This window comes from Drosophila montana, unplaced genomic scaffold, assembly GCF_035044405.1.
Source record: "Drosophila montana isolate Dmon_TW-CO22-7 unplaced genomic scaffold, ASM3504440v1 contig_2081_1, whole genome shotgun sequence".
In the NCBI taxonomy this organism is placed as follows: Eukaryota; Metazoa; Arthropoda; class Insecta; order Diptera; family Drosophilidae; genus Drosophila; species Drosophila montana.
This window is the reverse complement of record NW_026996991.1, coordinates 900155-920516: the sequence shown is the minus strand read 5'-3', so window position 1 is coordinate 920516 and position 20362 is coordinate 900155. Positions and strand designations below refer to the sequence as shown.

General features: G+C 40.7%; 1 protein-coding gene across 3 annotated transcripts; it reads left to right on the top strand.

Annotated features, from left to right (window-relative positions):
* Positions 1–1664: 1664 nt before the first annotated feature.
* On the top strand, positions 1665–3484 carry LOC135426759 (uncharacterized). 3 transcript variants are annotated; one of them, XM_064680043.1, is made up of 3 exons: positions 1665–2094; positions 2165–2542; positions 2984–3484. In XM_064680043.1, the coding sequence occupies exons 1-2, from the start codon at positions 1760–1762 to the stop codon at positions 2496–2498; spliced, it is 669 nt and encodes a 222-aa protein (XP_064536113.1). In that variant the 5' UTR covers positions 1665–1759; the 3' UTR covers positions 2499–2542; positions 2984–3484. The 3 variants fall into 3 exon arrangements, 2 of the variants coding, with proteins under 2 accessions (XP_064536113.1, XP_064536112.1); XR_010435954.1 differs by having other exon boundaries at positions 1666–2094; positions 2165–3222; positions 3278–3484; XM_064680042.1 differs by having other exon boundaries at positions 1666–2094; positions 2165–3484.
* The last annotated feature ends 16878 nt before the right edge of the window (positions 3485–20362 follow it).

Genomic DNA, 20362 nt, shown 5'->3' with positions numbered 1-20362 from the left:
TCGCAGACTTTGCAGGATATATACCAGCGCTTAACCTTTGTTGGGGAGGGGGTGGCGGGGGCTTAGGGTATGCGCATTAAGTTGGCCAAGAGCCGCGCGCAGCGGGACAAATTTACTTAACGCTCGCTGCTGCTGCGGCCAAGAGAAGCTGAGGTAATTAGGCAACTTGTCATTGCCATTTGCCATTTGGCATTTGGCAGCTGGCCGCTCGTAGCTGCTAGCTGGTAGTTGGTAGTTGGTAGTTGGCTTCTCTTTTTCAGTTAACCTGCCTGCTGACCATCTCGGTTTTTATGGGTCTTTTGTTGTTTTTGCACAAATGAATAATTCAAAAGTCGACAAACAACAGCAGCAGCCAGTAAAATCCGCATTTAAGTCTCGGCAGTTGCCGTTGGGATCTTCAGTTTTGGTCTCGCTTGTTATACCCTGTACGCATTGAAAATGGGGTATAATGAAATGTAGTAAATGCCTTAACAGACAGAGGGAGAGTGGAATGAGGGATGATTCCTGATAAGGAAGGTGCATCTCAAGGCTTAGGGTCTCTGAAATGCAGATGCTTCTATACAATACAACATTCATTCACTCGCCAGGGATTCGTATACGGATCCATCTTGTAATTCAATATAAGTGATTGAAATCACCATTGAAAATGAGTGAAAAGGTATGATGGTTTTGTGCAAATGCTTGTGACAGGCTGAAGTAGCGTGTAAGGGATATACATTCGTAATCAGCTTACGCGACGATCTCGGGGACTTTAGGAGTCAGAGCCTTGAAATTTTGAACGTAGCTTTTTCCATGGCTCACGCAGTTGAAATTGTTTAAAATCATCGACAACTGTTTTTGAGCATATCTCGAAGCTTATTAGAGCTAGAAACAATAAATTTGATATGTAGACTGTGATTTAGTATACACAGAGCTAAAATATTTCAATTTCAGCAAAAATTTAGTCTTGGGCTTTGGTATATGCACACTTTTGTGTGCATTATTTAAGGCCTGCAAATTTTATAAAGATCGGACTATAATCACCGAAGTTAATCAAGAGAGTTTTTCCATTACCCAGAGTGTGTTGGCGGTTGGTTAATCGGGTACGAATAAGTATAGGAACCTGTATGCTGCTCAGCTGGAAACAGGGTATCAGGTTGAGCTATGTCGGTTGCAGTCATTGTTGGTTGTTGCATTGTCACTAGTCGCCGATTGAGGTCAGTGAAATCCAACCGCTTGGACATTCGCTTTGGACTTGTTAGCACTTTAAGAACTGGCTGCTGTTGCCGTTGCTGCTGCTCAGCGAGGTGTGCGAAAACTGGACTTGGCTTAAACGGAGCTGCTTGGCTGATTCCCGAGCGGCTGGCTTGGAATCGCCTTTTGAACTGGGCGCAACCCAACACCCCAGCAAACAGACAAAAAACAAAAAAAAAAAACAACTCACACAATGAGCTTCCGCTTTGATTGTGGTCAGAGACATAAAAATAGACACAATTAAATGCAAATCGAAGGCGAATCGAATACATTTGGTCAATTAACTTGGCAAGCGATGCGACAGACACAGACATTGACATTGTCAATGGGCTGGGACCGGTGAGGGACACCCGAGTGCGATTGGCGATTGGCGAGTGGCGACTGGCTGCCAAGTGTCGCATCCGTCGGCGACTATAAAAGCAAACGTCCAACGCCGCCAAAGGCGCAAAAACGTGTGAAGAGGACGCAGAGTCGGTCACGTCGTCAGTTTTCCACACGGTGTTTCCCTAGGCAATAAGCCCCAAACATGTTCGACTCGAAGATTAAGGTGCCCAAGTACGACTCGGATGCATTCGATAATGTCGAGTATCAGCTGCAGATGACCTACACCCTGGAGACGGATCGTCGGATCATGAGCTTTTACGATGCCATGTGGGGCATGGAGGTAACTGGCGGCATAGATCAGTTCGAGCCGCTGACCATTGTCAATGTCTCGCCGACGGGTCTGGCCAAGCGCGGTGGCATGCGTATTGGGGATGAGATAACCCAGATTAACGATGTGCCCGCATTGGAGCTGACCTTCAACGAGGCATTGCAGCTCTTTCGCAGATCCTCCCGTTATGTGCGCGTCTTTGTGCGTGGGTAAGTAGGCAGAGGGGGTTGGGTTGTGGCAGGATTGGTTCCACAATTGACAGCTGCCTGATCCTTGCAGTGATGATGATGCACCCGGTGAGGAGGACTGGACATGCGATTGCTGGTTCAAGCCCCGCAAGCCCTGGCGACGCGACTTTACGCCCATACAGTGGACCTTCCCGTGGAACGATCGCCGCAAGCCCGTCTACAAGGAGTCCAATTGCTTTATGGTGCCCAGCAAAATGGAGGAGAAGATTAGAGCGCGTCGTGCGGCAACCTCGGCGGTGCACAAGAAGGAGGATGCGGCGCCGCACACGCGCTCACTGACGCCCACGCCCAGGCCCAAGAACCAGCCCGGACCCAATCTGCTCGAGAGCGTGCTGCGTCCACGCGGCCCGCCGCCCAGGGATTAGCTAGCTCACAAATACAAACAGCGGCATGAACATATACAATATACGTATGTAAATATACATTGATACGCAGGCAGCGCGGCTGGCGCTGCAGTGCGTCCAAACTCAGCTGCGCCCAGACAGGCAACTGGCACTCGGTTCAGTCAGTTGAAGTGTCACATGGAAAGGTGTTCCCATTAGAGATGGGCGCGTGTTGGACCTGTGTTCCAACACGACACACGAAACGCACGATTTTTGATTCATTTTTTATTTTGAATATATTTGGATTTGGGAAATACTATTTTATTTTATTTTTTAATTTGTTTTTAGATTACAAATTTAAATAGATATTTTTTCCATATGCCATATGCCATTAATTTCCGTGTAATGTCGTGTTCATGTGTGCTGAGTCGTGCGTGTTCGTGTCACGCGCCCACCTCTAGTGCACCTTTTATTTATATAATTTGCTTAGCTTAGCGAAGCGATTAAATGTGCCGAATTTCTCCTAGCGAATCAATTGCTCACGGCAACTTAAGAGGTAGCTCGACCAAACAGCTCGCCATTGTCGAGTAGACAGCTGCCATGTGGAATTGGGTGATATTTGTTAACCTTTGGCTTCTGCTGGTCCTGGATGAAAGCTGGGCGCAGCGGCAGGTGCCCTGCCGTAACCCGATTTATAAATCCTGTCATCATTATTGCAAGGAAAGTTGTCCAAGAGAGGGCGCCGATTGCGTCTACAACTGTGAAAGTAACTGCGGCTGCAAAACAGCATATTTGCAGCGCAATAATGGCGGTTGTTTCAGAGTGCAAAAATGCAAAATCGATGATAAATCAATGGAGCTATTTAAAGTGTTGCCCGCGCCGTGCAAGGACAAACTGACGGAACCCAAACTAGCGAATGGCGATGAGATATTGAATCTACTTGAATTCGAGCCGCTAGATCCCCACGGAAAATAATTGTGGATAATGAATAAATAAATGATCTATATACATGTTTGCATGTCCAGGCATGTCTGCAGTTTTCATTTTTACTTTACATATGTACATACATATTTGCTTGCATTACCGAACACCTGTTAATGTTCTGCATAAACAGGAGACTGCTTATTAACATTGAAAATCGATAAGTGGCAATAGCAAAGCTATCACGATCGCTACCATCGCAAGGGCAAGCGCGCAAGCAAAAGGAATTAGAGTCAAAATTGTGTTAGCTAGTAAACAGACAAAGCGCATATAAGTTCCTGTAAGTGAGCAGTTTGTGTGTGCGTAGATAGGAGCGCGAGCTGCGCGATAACCGTAATTTTCAGCGCGAGCGCTTAAAATGTGAATAAAATAATTATTTTTGCCGTGCATCAGTTAATCAGATATATTGCGTTGGCGGCAAGAGCTGGTTATTGGAAAATTGGACAAACAAGAGACTAATTGGAATATGCGTAAGCCTGGATGCCGGCACAGCCTAACTAACTCACGTGTTGGCGGGGTAAGTACCTACATGTATAAACATGCGGCTAATTGGAATATTGCCTGTGTGTTGCGTGCGGTTGAACGCCGGCACAGGGTAACTCGAATACTAGTTGTATGTAATATTTTATATAAAGCAAATGGGATTATCGATACTTATGCTGCTTCTCACGTGGGTGAGCGGTTAAAGCAGCGCAAAGAAGACTCGATACTTGCACAAAAGAAATCAGCAAATTTACGGTTAGAGTTCTCTTAAGTGAATACGCAAAGTTCCATCTCGGTTCGCATTTGCTTAAGAGAGGAAGTGCAGTATATGTAAGAATTAGAAACTGAGGAAGATTTTTGCCTCAGGGAAGCTGGGGCTTTTACAGTGTAAGCAATTAAACCAAATAATTGATTTATTTACAAATTTATTCTTGTTACATGTATTTGCAATTGATCTAATTAGCAATGCAAATGCATCAAGTGTTGTGTGAAAAGCTCTTAATTTGTCAATGGGACGACGCATCAAAGGCTGCGGGCGGACAAAACTAAATTGAATTTTCACTCGTTTTCACTTAAGAAGCCCTACGCAACGTTCGACTAATAAAATGTAAATTGCAATCATAAACAAAAGCACGCCAGATGAATTTATGTATTACTTAAACAGCGCACGAGTAAAAGACAAACAAAGAGAGCAGAATGCAAATGACGTAAATCTGTGCTGTTGTGTTAGGCGTGGGGGGAATGGGAAATGGAACTAGGAGCAGAACTCGAGGAGCAACTTTAGGGCGACGCTTTCATTAAGCATATAATTCAATTTTCATTATTGTCATGCCATTTGTTGTTGTTGTTGTTGTTGTTATTTTGTTGCTGTCACGCTCAAATTTAGACTACAATATGCAAATGACGCACATACACACACACAAGTGTATTACGAGCTTAATCCAATCAGAAACAGGATGTATCCATGCTTGAAGAAGCTGTCGCCATCTGGCGTGCATTTCCAAATGAGCATAAGGCGGGGAAAGGGCATCGATAAGTCGGTCACTGGGATAATATGCCAGAATGCCAGTGCAATGAAAATGCAATTACGCATTAATATTAATGTACAGAAACTTAGGAGAAAACATGATACAACAAAAGCGAACAATGCAAAAATATCATTAATGAATTTTTAATATGCACGGAATTCGCTCACATTTTTCCTCTCGCTCTCTTCCGTTCTCTCTCTTGCTAATGAAGTTGAAAAGGAATGTATATTTGCGAGTTCTTTGTTGAGTTTTGATTAATGCGCAACTTGTGGGAACTGCGAGAGAAACAACTTTTAAGCAAACTGAAAATGAAAACTTTAAACTTAATTTATATGTAACTGAAGACATACAAGGTTTGTCTTAAATTTGAAACCCGAAAACCAATAAAACTCTTACTGATTGCTCACATTTTTAATACACAGCTGAAAATGCTGGCTTTAATTTGTTTCGATTCAAATTGAAACCATTTCATTTAAATGATATGAAATTTGACAATTTAATATTGCTGAATTTTCACAGCAATATTTCATTTAATATTGTTTATCTCAGTATTTTAAAGCTCTCAACCTCTCATTTAAAGCTCTCTCTTAAGCTCTTAATTTAACATAAGCACTTAAATCAAGACAAGGCTTACAGCGTGAGTGGCTCGGTGGAAAGACGCCCGCCTGACAGGTAACAAGACTCCGGTTCGCTGCTTACTAAAGTTTATTTTTAATTAATGAAATGCCTTTTTTAAAAGTTTTTTCTTATTTTAAACTCGAACATAGCCACAGGAAATCACTTTTTTTCACTAAAATATGTTAAATTCCAAAAGCATTTAGTTTAAAGTCAATTATGTACCCGTTTTAGATGGCAAGCATAAAAACAGTTTAAAATTTAAATCAAAAGTTTTTACTGTGTAAATAACATGATGAGTGCGCAATAGCTGTCATATCAAGTAAAAGTTTTCTTAGTTTTTGCGTCATGATATAATGTTACTTTTATGGCCAAGAAAAAACGTCAAAAACAGTTTAAAGACTTAACGCAAGCATTAGGCCTGGCCAATTGTAATTTATGCTGGGAAAAAAACTGGTTGTCATTTGGCTTTAGCTTTCGGTAAAAGTCATGCGGCGTCATTGGGAAAACTTGCACTTGACAAGTGAATGTCATGTAAAAAATTAGCCAAAAAGAAAATTATTGCAAATCAAATGCAAAACATTATTGTTTGCAAAAACTTTGGGACAAACAACAGCCAGCAGGAGTGCCCCAGTCGACAATGCTCGATTAGGAGATACCCTGTTTTTTTAAACTAAATTCAATAACTTTTGTGTGGATTGATGGAATGTTATGAAATGAACAGGGCTTTAAATCGAGATTCAAATGTGTATAGATACTAATTTTAAAAAGGAACTGGGACGCTTACCGAGAAAGTTCCACCTTTGGCCAGTTACATGCAGTTTCACAACTTAAATATACCCTTGTTTTCCTATTTTCAATGGGTATGGGGTACAATAATGGCTAACTGCAACTTGAGTGCTTGAAAGTTCAGAAATGTCAAACGTTGTTCGTCTTTCTGCTGTTTGGTCTTCTCCTCCTCCACGGCTCGGCACTTTTTGGTAGCTGCTGGAGGCAACTTTTAAGGCAAACATACATACACACACACACACATGATTTTTGTTAGCTATAGGATGTTGGGCAAGTTTTCAGCTGGTTGGCTTAAGCCAATTTATAGTTTGTGTGCCCGATAATATTTTCCAATGCACTCTCGTCTGAACGAATAGTTAAAGCTGATGACCACAAGGTCGGTACGTGGTTGGGCATTAAAGTGACTAACAGGCTGCCAGTCGGACATCAGGCTGTGAGTTGGGCAAACAACGCATATAAAATTGGTAACCTAAGCTCTGCCAGATGTGGGTCAATCTTAAGCTGACCAAATAAATGGTCAAAACGGCTGAAGTGGATCAGGCGGCAGGCAGGCAAGCAGGCAGCAGTTGCGGGTTTTTCTAGTAACATATTGAAGAGCAGCAGGCGTTTTTAGCTAAAAAGATGTATAGGCAAGCAAGTGTAGCAGAAAATATGTTAAAGGCGATTCGGAAAATGGACTGAGATCATGGCCGTATTTAACATGCTGATGACCCTTTAAGATTGATGACCAGCATTTTGTATAACTTAATCCTTGCACCTTTGCAAAGTGAATGAAAATTTGCAGATTGAGGTGTTACGTCTGTAAGTTTAGACAGAGTTAACACTTTATGTAAATGGTGCTTTTAACATCTCTTTTCTTGGTTAATTTGAACGCATTAAAATTTGCCCTTCCTCTTTGTGCGCTGTCCTTAACGTTTGCACAACTGCTTTCGCTGTCTAATCGGAATTTTGTGAAATTCTTTAGTACTTTAGCTTAAGTTGTGTAGGTATGCGCTCATCCGCGCTATGTCTCTCTCTCTCACACACACACTCTTGACTTCCTCTTTATGCGCTATCCTTAACGTTTGCATAACTGTTTTTAGGAAATGTTGAGCTCTTTTATATATTGAAATGAAGAAGTGGACATAAGCCTCTGCTCTGTAGCTTCTCCATGTGCTCTCTGACTTTGTCTCGCTTGCTCTCACATACTCTGAACTTCCTTTTAGTGCGATATCCTTAACGTTTGCACAACTATTTTTTCCATGTATTCAGAATTGTGTGATCTCTTTTATAGACTGAAGTGACTTAAGCCGTAGCTCTATAGCTTCTTAATGCTCTCTCTCTCTCTCTCTCTCTCTCTCTGTCTCTGTCTCTGTCTCTCTCTCTTTTTTACTCTCTCAATCACTTTCAACTTTCTTTTGATGCGATATCCTTAACATTTTGCGATTAGCCTGGAAATTTGTGTGACAATTACCTCACACTGAGGCTTACTCTTGCGATAGTCTGTTTTTGAAGCACGCGAAACTTTTCTTAAGTTTTAGTTAACTTCAAGGGAGTTCAATAAAAGTTTCTTGCTACCGAATGCCTGAAGGCACATAATAATACGTGCATGAATTATGGTCATTATAATTCTGTATATATGTGTATATGTACAGCTAGATCAATTGCATTTTTATCAACTCTGAATAGCAGCAAAAGTTTCAACAATTTATGGCCACGCTGTGGGAAGCTGTTCGCCATTGTCCTGTCAGGCAGCGATTGTCGCTGTTGTTGTTGTTGTTGTTGCTGCTGCTGTTGTTGCATGCAACATGAATATTTCATGAATGCCGCTTTAAATAAAGTTGTTTGCTGGCAGTTTTTGCTCTGGGCTGATGCTGCATCAATCAATGGCAGACGACGACGTCGACGGCAACTGGACATTGGAGTGTCCTGTTGTTGGTTAAACATGTCATAAAGCGGCAAAGGCAAAACACTTTTGCCGCCAACAAGCTACCAGGCAAAGCAACAATAAAACGACAACAGCAAACAGCTGGAACCACAAACAACCTATTCAAACAATTCACTTTTCTCATTAGCATAAGGTCGCAACGGAGAGCGCACAAAGTGTGCCCGCCGCGGGTGCTATTTGGAGGCAGTGCTGGGAGGGGGCGCTGAGGTCAATCTGAAAGAGACATTTCCCCTAATTACCAACACATTCCTAATGGCCATCATTACCAGCATACCCTGAGCTAAACTCACCCGCTAACAGAGTCGGGAGTCCAGGCATCAGGAGTCAAAGGTCGGGTGAAGGAAGTCAGGAGTCATGAGTCAGGAGTCGGGAGTCGGGAGTATCGATTGCGGCTTTGACCGGTTTAACGATGGTAAAATACGGGGATAAAATGGAGCTGTGGCATGCGCTAAAAGCCCTACAGCGTGTAAATTTATACCACTTGCTTTAACAAGTTGTTTACTTTTGACACTCTGTTTAAAATGTATAGAATGCAGGGATATAGGTTGTGTGCACTGTCTGTCCGACTGTTACATGCAGTTTACCATATATCCGAGTGCATTTCCGAATATGCCTACCATGAAGCGTGTATCTCGGCCAAATCTATATCAGGAGCAGGAGTTATAAATCATACAGCTATATCAAATGTTGGATATGAGATTGGTTCAAATGTGAGAGCTATATTCCCTAGTCACAGTAAGAAAGTCACTGAGTTGGGGTACAGTTTTAGCATCATGAAGCCAATAAGACTTCTCGACGGATATTAGCTATATTTACATTTACATATATATTTTACACATCTATCATATGTTCAACATTCTATATAGAACTCAACCTAAAGAAACATTATTTGTTTTTATGCTGTGTACAGAGTATGGCGCAGTCGGTTACCACAATGCAACACTCTTCTTTGTCTGTTTATTTTCTTTTTTTCCCGGCGTGCATCCCCGACTTCGACGACGAATTTTACATGCATTTCAATTTGTTATTTCGGGGTGCATTTAATCAGGTTGCGGCAATGCTGACAAAATATTCGTGTTTCAAGTGGGGTCAAATTCAGTTTCAGCATCGGTTTGTGGTAAAATAAAAAATACGCTTAAATATTGAAAACTGCTTTTAAACATAAAACGGTTTTTAAAAATTTAAGTAATTGCTCTTAATTGACAGCTGAGCGAGGCCTTATTCCCTGCAGTTAACAAATTATATCGAAATGTTGTGCAAGGCTTTTAACAGGCTGAAAATGTTATTCTCGAAAATATAAAATAAATTGTTGATTAATATTATACATTTTCAAGACTTCGAGTTGAATTCTGAATAGTATGAATTAAACTTAATAGAATTCAAGAGCCGAGTTGAGTAAAACAACTATGTCAATAGGATATCTGAGATTCAACCTTATGAAAATTAATATACATAATTAAAATTAAAATAAATAATATGTAATTATTTTTATTATTGGTATATATCATCTTGTCAACAAAACCAAGCTTAAATTAATTTCAAATATAATTATTTTAGGCATTTTCTTTGCAATTCGATAAAAACCAAATTAAACAGCTAGTGAATACACTCATTAAAATTCATAGCATTTCTCCTCATAATACGAATATATATAAATTTTCCATGGTTGTTATTAGTGAGATACAGAAAAGAACTAGGGGTTGGAAGGGCCCAATTCTTTTTTCAATAAAAATAATAAATAAATAAAAACAATAAAGGTATTTCTCATAAAGTCAAACAGAGATAGATAACAGAGGAAAACACTATTCATCACAGAAGGCAAGCTCAACCTTAATTTATGATTATTATTTTTTAACCCAACACAAATTTTGAGACACACTCTCATCTATTTGCCTTGCCCCTACTCCCTATCCCATGGCCATGCGACAGTTGCACTCCATAAGCACCTCACAAATGCAGTGCTCTAAGAGTTTTTGGGGAAACCACTTGGCCCCGGCCACGGGAGAGTTCAGGCTTCAGCTCAGGCAAAATTAATTAACGTTGCAGCAAACTTTTGGCACTGCAATCTTTTGTCATAGTTGCCTCGCCCTTGCATGCTGCTTGCCACGCCTCTGGACAGGCCAGGGCAGGCGGGACGCCCTCGAGCGTCTAGAATGCAACTTTACGTAGCTGGCGAAAAATGTCACGCAAACAAAGCAACAAAGAAACTTGAGAAATACGCTAAAAAAAGTGAGAGGGCGAGTGAGATGGAAAGAGGGGTGGAGTGCAGCGAGAAACCTAAAACTAGCGGACAGCCATTTTGTGACCAGGGAGCAGCCTTCAGTCTGCCATCTACAAAGTGCACTGTACAAAATTTTATTTTGAAAATAGCTTTTCAATTCGTGAAACATTTTTAATCAGTGTGTGGTATTGGAATCTACCTACCAAGTTTGGTGTAGCCAGCTCTTCAAAGTCTCGGATTATGCTTAAAGGGTAAGGCTTTTCTCATAATCGGTATTTATCGATATTACGAAAATAGGCTGAGGCTGATCAAAAAAACATAATCTGGTTTTGCTTAGAGTCTATGAGAGCTTGTATTTCGAACTTCAAGTCTCAAGCTGGGTAGTTGCCAAGTCCGATGCTCTTAAATAGGCGGACAGAAAGATGGGAAGATCGGGCTTGACTGACTCAGCTCTCCGTGCTGATCCTTAATATATATACCTCTAAGGAAGCCTTCTTCTATTTCAAAATATATTAATATTTATATTTTAACTAAGTAATTTATTTTAATTTAAATGAGATGCTGAAAAACTTGGATATGATATCAATTAAAACTGCCTAAGAACCAAGGATTTATCATTTGCTTACTATTAAAGCCAAACAGAGAATAATATTCTAATGTAGGAGCGCGAAGTTATATTATTTTATTTAATTTTAAGTCCAAAAACTAAACATTTTAGACTTAAATTGCAGAGTTTAAATTTCTCTTAAATATAGTTTAAATTCAAGGCCCTAGCAAATAAAAAGCCACATATTTTACTGTGTAGCTATCAATCCCTTGGCTGGGTCCAGCGCAACTTTGCACTTGCCTCAGCCGGCAAATTGCGCTTTACGGCGTTTTTATATTTCTACCGTGCTGGCCCCTCCCCGAAGGCTTGTGGCGCGGGGTGCAACTTTAACTGTTTCCAACTGTTTTGCAACTGGCCAGCGTTTAGTTAAAGCGCACAATTAAGCGACTGCTTAGCGTGGCGGGGTCTTTCTCACCCTTTCCCTTTCCCTACTCTCTCTCACTCTTTCGCCGGTACACTTTGGCAAGATTTACATAGAATGCAATTGGCGCATTTGCTGCGTTTCATTTGTTGTTTGCCGTGTGTTTGTTTGCCATCGAAATTGAATTTCTCGCTGAGCGGAAAACAATAAACAAGCCAAGCGAACGGAGCGAAGCGTGCAGCAGCAGCATCAGCAGCCGGACCGGAGCAGGGACCGGCACGAGGCGGCTGGTGGCCAAGTGATGAGTGGGCAGGTGGCACATGGCAGCAGCGCTTGGCGCGTTGCGCATACGCCTCGTTGCCGCCAGTAGCCGGTCGCAAGAAGCCAGTCGCTAGTTTCACTTGCACACTTCTTGCATTTTGGGCATGGCGAGTGTGGAAGGCAGATAAAGCAAGCTATTTAATAAAATGATTCAAAATTGATGATACTCAATAAGTGAGCGCTTAGCAGCACATTATTTAGAACATACTTACATAAATATAAACTCTGATATTACTTAAAGGCTTTTGGTAATATTTCCTCACTATTAGATTGTCTCATTGTACACGAGCAAGTGTTTTTCTCGCTTTTTCGCACATGTGCTCTTGCTTGTCCCAATCTCTTATAGCGCTATTCTATGCCATTTTCATGAGTTCAACTAAGGCTTTCAAGAAAGGAAGAGCATTCAGTGTGCGCTCATTATGTCTGCCCAACTCCTTTGTTTTTCTCACTCTTTCGCCCTCAAGGTTTCTTTTTGACTTTTTTTTTTATATTGTGCCTTGGCACTGTGCTTGGCCCAAAACGGAAGGAAACACTTTCATTATCACTTTGGCGCTGCAAATTTATTGCGACAGCCTTGGCTGGGCAGCGGGGTATTTCAGAGGGTGTGCTGCGGGGGAGGCGGGGGAGAGTGGAATGAGGGTGTGTGGAATAGTGAATAGCTTGAACCCATGCCGGCAGCTAGTTGGTTCCATTAGCGTCATGTGTTGGCGACTGCCAGCAGCAGCTCCGCTGCAAATCCTTCTGGCTGCTATTCTCCCTTGCCCCGCCTGCCCTTATCCCATGGTCACAGCTGCACATTGCTCGGTTCAGTTTTTCGATTACGTGCGTCGCGATGCGTGGAAAATTCCCTAAATGGATCAAGGCACAACGAAATCGGGCTGACTCAGCAGGCCCCTCCCTCACCAAAAGCTGCAAAATAAAACTCTGTAAAATGGCTAAAAACTGCATTGCTAGAGTTTAATCTTTAAAAACTGCGTCTTATATATGTATATACATATTTATATATTGATGCATGGTAAATTTGGGATCATAACTGATTTAACTTGGAATCAAAATAACATTTTCCTGGGCAAAGCCTCGTAATACTTGTTGCTTATATTGGGAACTTATTTTATTAAATAATCTTGCTTCTTTCTTTAACTTTGTTTGCCTATACTTTATTCCTTTCCGTTGTATACCAACTGCTTTGTGTGCTGCTCTATGAATTGCTCTTTCACTCACTCTCTCACTCCCGGACAAGGCTTGGTAATCATATTGAGAACTTATTTCAAGATATTACCTTCCTCTTCTTTAACTTTATTTTCCCATTCTCTATTCCATTATATCCTCTATATTTTACTATTGAGTCTCACTCTGTCTCCTCTTTTGCCCAAGCAGAGCCTTGTAATATTTTATTCTATTATAACTATTCTTTGATAACTTTTTCATGATATTACCTTGCTCTTCTTCTTCAACTTTATTTCCATTCCATTCCATACGAACTGCTTTGTGTCCTGCTCTATAAATTGCCCATTTTAATTATTCCATCTCTTGTTATAACTCTCTCCTGTCTCTGATTATAACTATTCTTTGATAACTTTTTTCATGATATTACCTTCCGTTTCTCTTTGACTTTATTCTTAAGTACTATATTCCTTTCTATTTTTTATCAACTGCTGTGTCCTACTCTATCTATTTACTTTCTTTTCTTACTCTCTATCCTCTCTTGCCCGGACAGAGCCTGATAATATTGTTTTCTATTATAACTATTCTTTGATAGCTTATTTCATATCACCTTGCTCTTCTCCTTCAACACCATTTCCATTCCATTTTATACCAACTGCTTTGTGTCCACTTACTCTCCCCCCACAAAGCCATTTGCTCACTTATCGCTCGTCAGCTGCAACTGAAAACAATTTGCGCAAATTAGCCAAGGTGTTTTATGGCTATCATCATCATTATCATCAGCTCTGCCGTTGTTGTTGTTGTTGTCGTCGTTGTCGTTGTCGTGTTTTGACCAAATGAAAATGTTTGTGCTCTTCCTCTTGCTCGAATCACTTTTTCCAACTCTATTTCCCCAGTGCGCTTTAATTGAGGTCCAAGCTGTAATTAAGCCTCTCAGCCTGCCGAGCTGACGAGCTCTAATGCTATTTTTACACTTTAATGATGTCCTGGCGAGCAGAGGAGTCACCGGATGCGCCGGCAGTGTTGCAGGCACCTTCGAAATTGCCTCGAATTATTCATGTGATTTCCTTTAAGCGGCTGCCTCGCCTGCTGAAATTGCAACAGGCCGCCGTTGGCTTAAAAGTCAATATATCAACGGCTAACAAAGCAGGACATCTCTGTCGCCCTTTCTGTGAGGGGTGTGGGTGTGTGTGTGTGTGGGTGTGTGTGGGTGTGTGTGTGTGTGTGTGTGTGTGTGTGTGTGTGTGTGTGTGTGTGTGTGGGTGTGGGTGTGGGTGTGGTTGGGTGTGTGTGTGTGTGTGTGTGTGTATGGGGCATCTCCAGCAACGGGTACATAAACAAGTTGAGCTGCAGCAGATGCATCATACACATGTCCGTACAGGATACTAATTATGATTGCGATGCCACTGCAAGGACACTGAGCCAGTTGCTTAGTCATCCTCCCTCCCTCCCTACCTCCCTCCCTACCTCCTTCACTCTCTCTCTCGTTCTCTATGTACCTGTAATACTAGGGCAACTATGTAGGTGAGTGTGTGCACGCCTTACAACAGATCATGTACGCTATGCGCATATGGAGCTCTAATCTAGATTGACAGCTTTACCAAGCGCACAGCCAAATTTGAGTACCACAAACCCGAACATGCATCAAGTTTTCTAAAAGAATGTGTCTATCCAATTATAAAAATGCATTAAATACGAAATGTTTTGACTGGTAGCTTTCTATCAAAATATGCTCTATAAAATTCTTCATCCTGCCTTCCGAATCTGTGTAACTATGCGATACACGAGGATATTTTGTTTGAGATTTGTCTTCTGAATATTATTGTTTATAGGTTTTTTGTTTTTTGAGTTATTTTGCCAGGAATTTGAGTGTATATTGGCTATAACATGTTTGGTGGCGTCTTATATAGACGCCACGGTTTCACAAATGGACAAAGTTTAAGAAATCTTCTATATTTATTCCACATTTCTTATTCATTTTAGTGCGTTCTTTGATGGAGACTGCATCATTTTGAATTGTTTCTTAGATGAATACAATATACGCCAAAATTTATGTACAATTTTCCGTCTAGTTCTTACAGATGCTTATTCATTTTCTGTTGAATTAATTTTACAAATTGTAAATCTATTAATTTAATATCTACATATAATATCTATTATATATATATCTATCAAAATAAGTAAAAAATCGTGCACCATTTTTCAAAGCCGCTTATAAACAGCCTTTTGAAAGGCAAGTCTTCTTAAGTTGAAAGACTTTTCCCACCGTGCCTTCCAAAAGGGAAATCTTCTTAAGTGGACAGACTTTTGTCACTCTGTGATAAACTTTTTTTATGCAATTTGTCGGCAAGCTGGCAAACTGTAAGTTGCTTGCAATATTCAATATATAATATAAAAAACTCAATTCTCATAAATTTGCGTCATATTCAGTTGCAGTTGGGAGTTGAGCGCGTGCCTTCGACTCACTCACACCTTCGGCACTTTTACCGCAAAACACCTGTCCGGTCACGCCCCTTATTCTGCCAAGCACATTTGTCACAATCCATTTGGTATGCGGAGGCGGGCGATGGGCGGCGGGTGGCGGATTGCAGCATACAAATAGAAATTGCTGCCAAGTCATGTCATTGCCTGCTCATATATACATATTCTCCCTTTCTCTATCTCACTCTCTCTTTGTCTCCCCCTCTCTCTCTCTCTCGACAAGAGCTGCTCATATGCAAATCCTTTCGTGACTCTGCGCCAGCTACGTGTCCTGGCAGCGCATATCCTTCGTTTGCTCCTCATCCGCTTCCGTCGCGACTTATTTACTGTTTTTCAAATTGCGCATCGTAACTTTTGGCTGCCATTTTTTGGAAATATTTGTGTGTGAGTGTGTGCGCACACTATTCCCCTAGCTAACGTTTCCCGCTTCCGTTATCCTTGGCAGCATGTGTTTATGGTTTCTTAATTGTCTGCTTGTGTGTTTGCAAAAGTTTTCCCTCTTCTTTTTCCCCCAAAAATCTGGCAACTTTTTTCGTTTCGTTTTTTTTTTTTTATGGCGTTGCTAACTTTTGTTTATGCGGCAGCTTTGTGGCTTTTGTTATTTCTTCCTAATAACTCATATTGAGGGAATATCTCTCGATTGGCATGTCTCATGTATATAAATTCAATTAATTAGTTTTATTTCGACTTAAACTTTTTAAAGCGCATTCCTCTTATTTTTTCTTTACTTTAATGCGTTATGCATACAAATATGCTGCATAATTAAGCCGCTTAATTGGCCGTGCAGTCAGCCAAATTCATTGATAAATTGTTGCACAAACAAAAATCATAAGCATGAACTTTAAATACGCTTGCAAATTATAAAAAAGTTCTAGATTTGTAAGACAATATAAGTCAGTCTTTATTTATTATTATATTAACAAAGTATTATTAAAATAGAAAGCGAAAGTGGCTAAAGAAGCGTTAGATATAATATTATTAAACATCTCTTGACACGCCTATGCATCTATTCTAGGATTCGGCTTTAAATAGACTGAAGATAGTATATAAATAAATATATTAAAATCTAGAGTACGCCTTCATTCCATTCTAAAGGGCTTTCAAGGAAACCGAGTCTTGTGTTACTTTTGGTGTATCTTAAACTTAAACTAACTGTACAGCGTATAAATAAAATCTAAAACATAATTTGTTGAACCCTAAGAAATCATATAAGTAAATACATTAATAAAGTAAGCTTAGTGTAACGTATCTTAACTAAGAGAAACTATAGCTCTCATTTACTCTCTTGCGCTCAGACACGCAATAAATAATGTTTAATATTTCACAATTTTGCTGTAACAAATCGTTTGATGCTGCTAAAGCAGTTGTCGCCTTTGTTAGGGCATAAAAGAGTCAACAGCAATGAAATATGTCGGCGAATATAATTGTTAAAATCAATATTCGGCATTGCAGCATTAACTACGCAGTAATTTGCTAGGAAAGTTTAACTTTTGGCATACTGACTCACACACACACATGCACACACACAGAGTCAGAAGTTGTGCAACTGGCAAATTGACTAGCAAAATTTGCAGGCGCACAGAAGTATGCTATGATTTTTTGCAGCCACTGTTGTGTGTGTGTGAATGCCATTTGCCTGCTTGTATGAGTGTTAGTTATGTTTGTGTGTATGTGTGTGGCAAATCTAATTGGATTTGTGCACGTTCAATGAACTGAATACTAAAAGTATTTTATATTGTTATTGCACTTGAGCAATGCCAGAAACGGACCAAGAAACGTCTTTCAATGAGTGTTATACCTCGTACCTTTGCGAATAAGGTATATTGGCTGTTTTGCACATTTATCAACTAGGCAGACGAGATCTGAGATCTCATAAAAAGTTAAGTCTGTATGCGTGCTTGTCAGTCTATCTTTGAGTCTAAGGGAGCTAGACTCTTTAAATTTGGAGTTTTGAGCACATCTCGCATATTATTTGAACTTACGACAGAGACAGGGATAGGTCAATAATACATTTTTGGCATATATAAACATTTGAAAGATATCTTAAAGCCTGGATAAGAACATTAAGATCGGGTAATAAATTATTTAGGAATGCAATTTACATAGTACAAGGTCAGGGAAAGGCAGATGTGTGCCTGTAATGTATGTATATGACAGGCTGCAGGGTATCTGCAAGTCGAGTTCTGTTACTTCTGTTGCTGTTGCTCGACAGTTTATTGCTTTCGCTACAGTTGATTCACACAATTCTAAGGCTATGCAGAGAGCAACAACAGCAGCAAAGAAGGCTGCATTAAGCTTGCCCCCACCCCCTTCTCCTCTCTCCTAAGGCACCCTCCCCCGTGGCAACATTCGTAGGCGACACGCCTGCAATTAGGTGCAAAAACACGTACCAAAACGTTGTGGCTGTTGTTGTTGTTGTCCTCGCTGCTTATGGCTCCGGCTTGTTCTTGTATCCGGTTATGATAGAAAACGTCTGTCTATGGGCAGGACTTCAGCTTGGACTCATCTCCGGCATGTTTTTGGGCTGCAAATGGGCCCAAAGGCAGAACTTTAATGAGACGGAAAGCGGGCGCCAATCGCTGCAATTAAAATTAATTACAGTATTTGTCAGCTTTGTGGCTAACTGGCCACCAAATGCGGCAACAGCCGTTGCACTCGGCTCATTCACAGCGAGCAGCAGCGTAGGGCAGGGGCAGGGGCAGGCGATGCGATTCAGGGGCGTGGCTGGGCGCAAGACGCGCTGCATTGATTGCAATCGCGATCGTTAATTAAATGTCGAAAGGAATGTTGTTGTTGTTTGTTACTGTTGCTGTTGCTGCTGCTGCTGTTGTTGTTGCTGCTGTTGTTGCTGCTGCTGCTGCGTAAAGATCAGCCAGCTGGGATAAGAGGCAAGTTGCTGTTGCCGCTGCTATTTATAGCCGCTGTGCCGCGGTGCGGCACGCAACGCAACGCGATGCCTCGCTGCAATGCGCCGCGCTCTTTATTATCGCCCTTGATCTTGGCTAAATCGAAATCGCCTGCATTGCGTGAAGTGTTGCAAATGAGTTTTTGTCCGGGGCGTGCATTGAATTTTCAATTGGCCAGCAAATTGGCAGCACCAAATCAGGTAGAAGCAACCGCAGCTGGCCAAAAAGCCATATGCATAGGCTTCAATTCGAAAAAGGAAAAGTAATATAACGAACTTGTGTTTCGATATGTTATCGATGGCATAAACGATTGTACACTTTGCTAAAACGTTCTCAGAATTTACCGAAGTTCTAGCGATATATAGGAAACAGAACTTAGTAAGCTTATGGCTAGCTGTAAGTTTTACATTGTATTGTGGCCCGAATGTTTCAATATGTTATCGATAATTGTAAATAACAAATCTTCCATATCATCGATATATACATATAACAGAGCAGTCAGCTAATGCCACAGAAAGACAACTTACTCCAGTGGTGAGCGTTCTATTATTTTAAAGCCCGAATTAATCGAAATCTTATCGATATACTTGTGTATATCGACACATTACACCAGAAAACCAGCCAACCCTACTGGTGAGTTTTTGATTATTTTGTAGCCTGAATTAATAGATTTGTGATCTATATAGTTACGCAAATAATACATTTTGTGTGCATTTCATTATTTTGAAGCTGGAATATATCGACATGTAATCGATATGTGTGCATAACAAAGCATTCATTCAATAGAGTGGAATGTGTATGTTTAGCTGCAAGCTTTTCTCTGCATTTTTCAAAAAGTAAACATTCCATTTCAAGCTGCCCCCACTCCACTCTAATTGGAAAACCCAAAATGACTTGACCCAAATGAGAGGTTGAGGAAGCCAAGCCAAACACTCCGCAATTGTTCCAAAAAAAAAAAAAGAAAAGAAAGACAAATGAAGCCTGGTGAAACTCTTGTCAAACGAGGTTTCACTTGCCAACTGGAAAACATCTTCATTTCCACTGGCTTTTCACGGAGACGTTGGCGTCGCAAGTTATTCCTAAACAAAGGGAACACCATTCGCCGATGTCACGCCCGGGTCAGGGCAGGGGGGAGGATATGGGTGCAAATGTTTGCAAAATAAATGCACTTGTGCATACGAAACTTCAAGTTTATCAATAGACGGCGGCAAACAGTGCAAAACTCTGAACTCGTTTCGAGCCAAGTTCTGTTTTATTTTTCTATTTTTCACTGCTAGCAGTAGAAAACTTTGAAGCTCAGTTAAAAAAAAAGAAGTTGATTGCAACTCTTTGGCTTTGGTGACGGCTGCAGCTCCTGGCCCGGTCTGGCCCGGTCCGATCCGGTCCGGTTGTCTTACTAAAATGAAAATGCAAACAAATGAAAAGTGCAACTGCCGTTAACTGGGTGACCGGGCGATCGGGAAAGCGTCGGAAATTGTTGCCGTCCAAATGCAGTTTTGATGGCGGCAAAAATTGTCAATTTGTGGCCAGTTGAGCCAATTGGCAAGTGCTAAAAATCGATTTGAACATTATCTGAAAAGTGCATTTGCCAGAGATGCAGCTGATAAATTGAATGTACGTCGAAAGCTTGGGGATTTCTATTCTTTATTATTATTGAATAAAGATAAATTCGTTTGGATCCACTCGATTATCCCGAGAACACTTAAAGTTTAGAAATTCCAGTTAGAATTAATTATGCTATATTTTTCAATAAAGCTTTTTTTATGCTAAAGCGGCTTTGTTTTAAACCCGATGATAATTATCTTAAATATCTAATAAATAAACGGTTGTCTATAATTTATAAAAATTAAATAGTTGGGCATGTTTTTCCAGTATAAAACACAATTAACCGTTTAAACCTTTTAAAACACTTGTTTTTTGTTCATTTGCAATCATACCGGTTCAATTATATGTTTACCTCTAAACTACAAAATATAAAAAATGCCCTCTTTATCACCCTTTACCTCCCCTGTAGCAGCCACA

Excerpts from the sequence above, each read along its gene's own strand:
- LOC135426759 (XM_064680043.1), top strand. The coding sequence starts at position 1,760 with ATGTTCGACTCGAAGATTAAGGTGCCCAAGTACGACTCGGATGCATTC. Across the intron at positions 2,095-2,164 it reads GTGCGCGTCTTTGTGCGTGG|TGATGATGATGCACCCGGTG; the intron begins GTAAGTAGGCAG and ends TGATCCTTGCAG.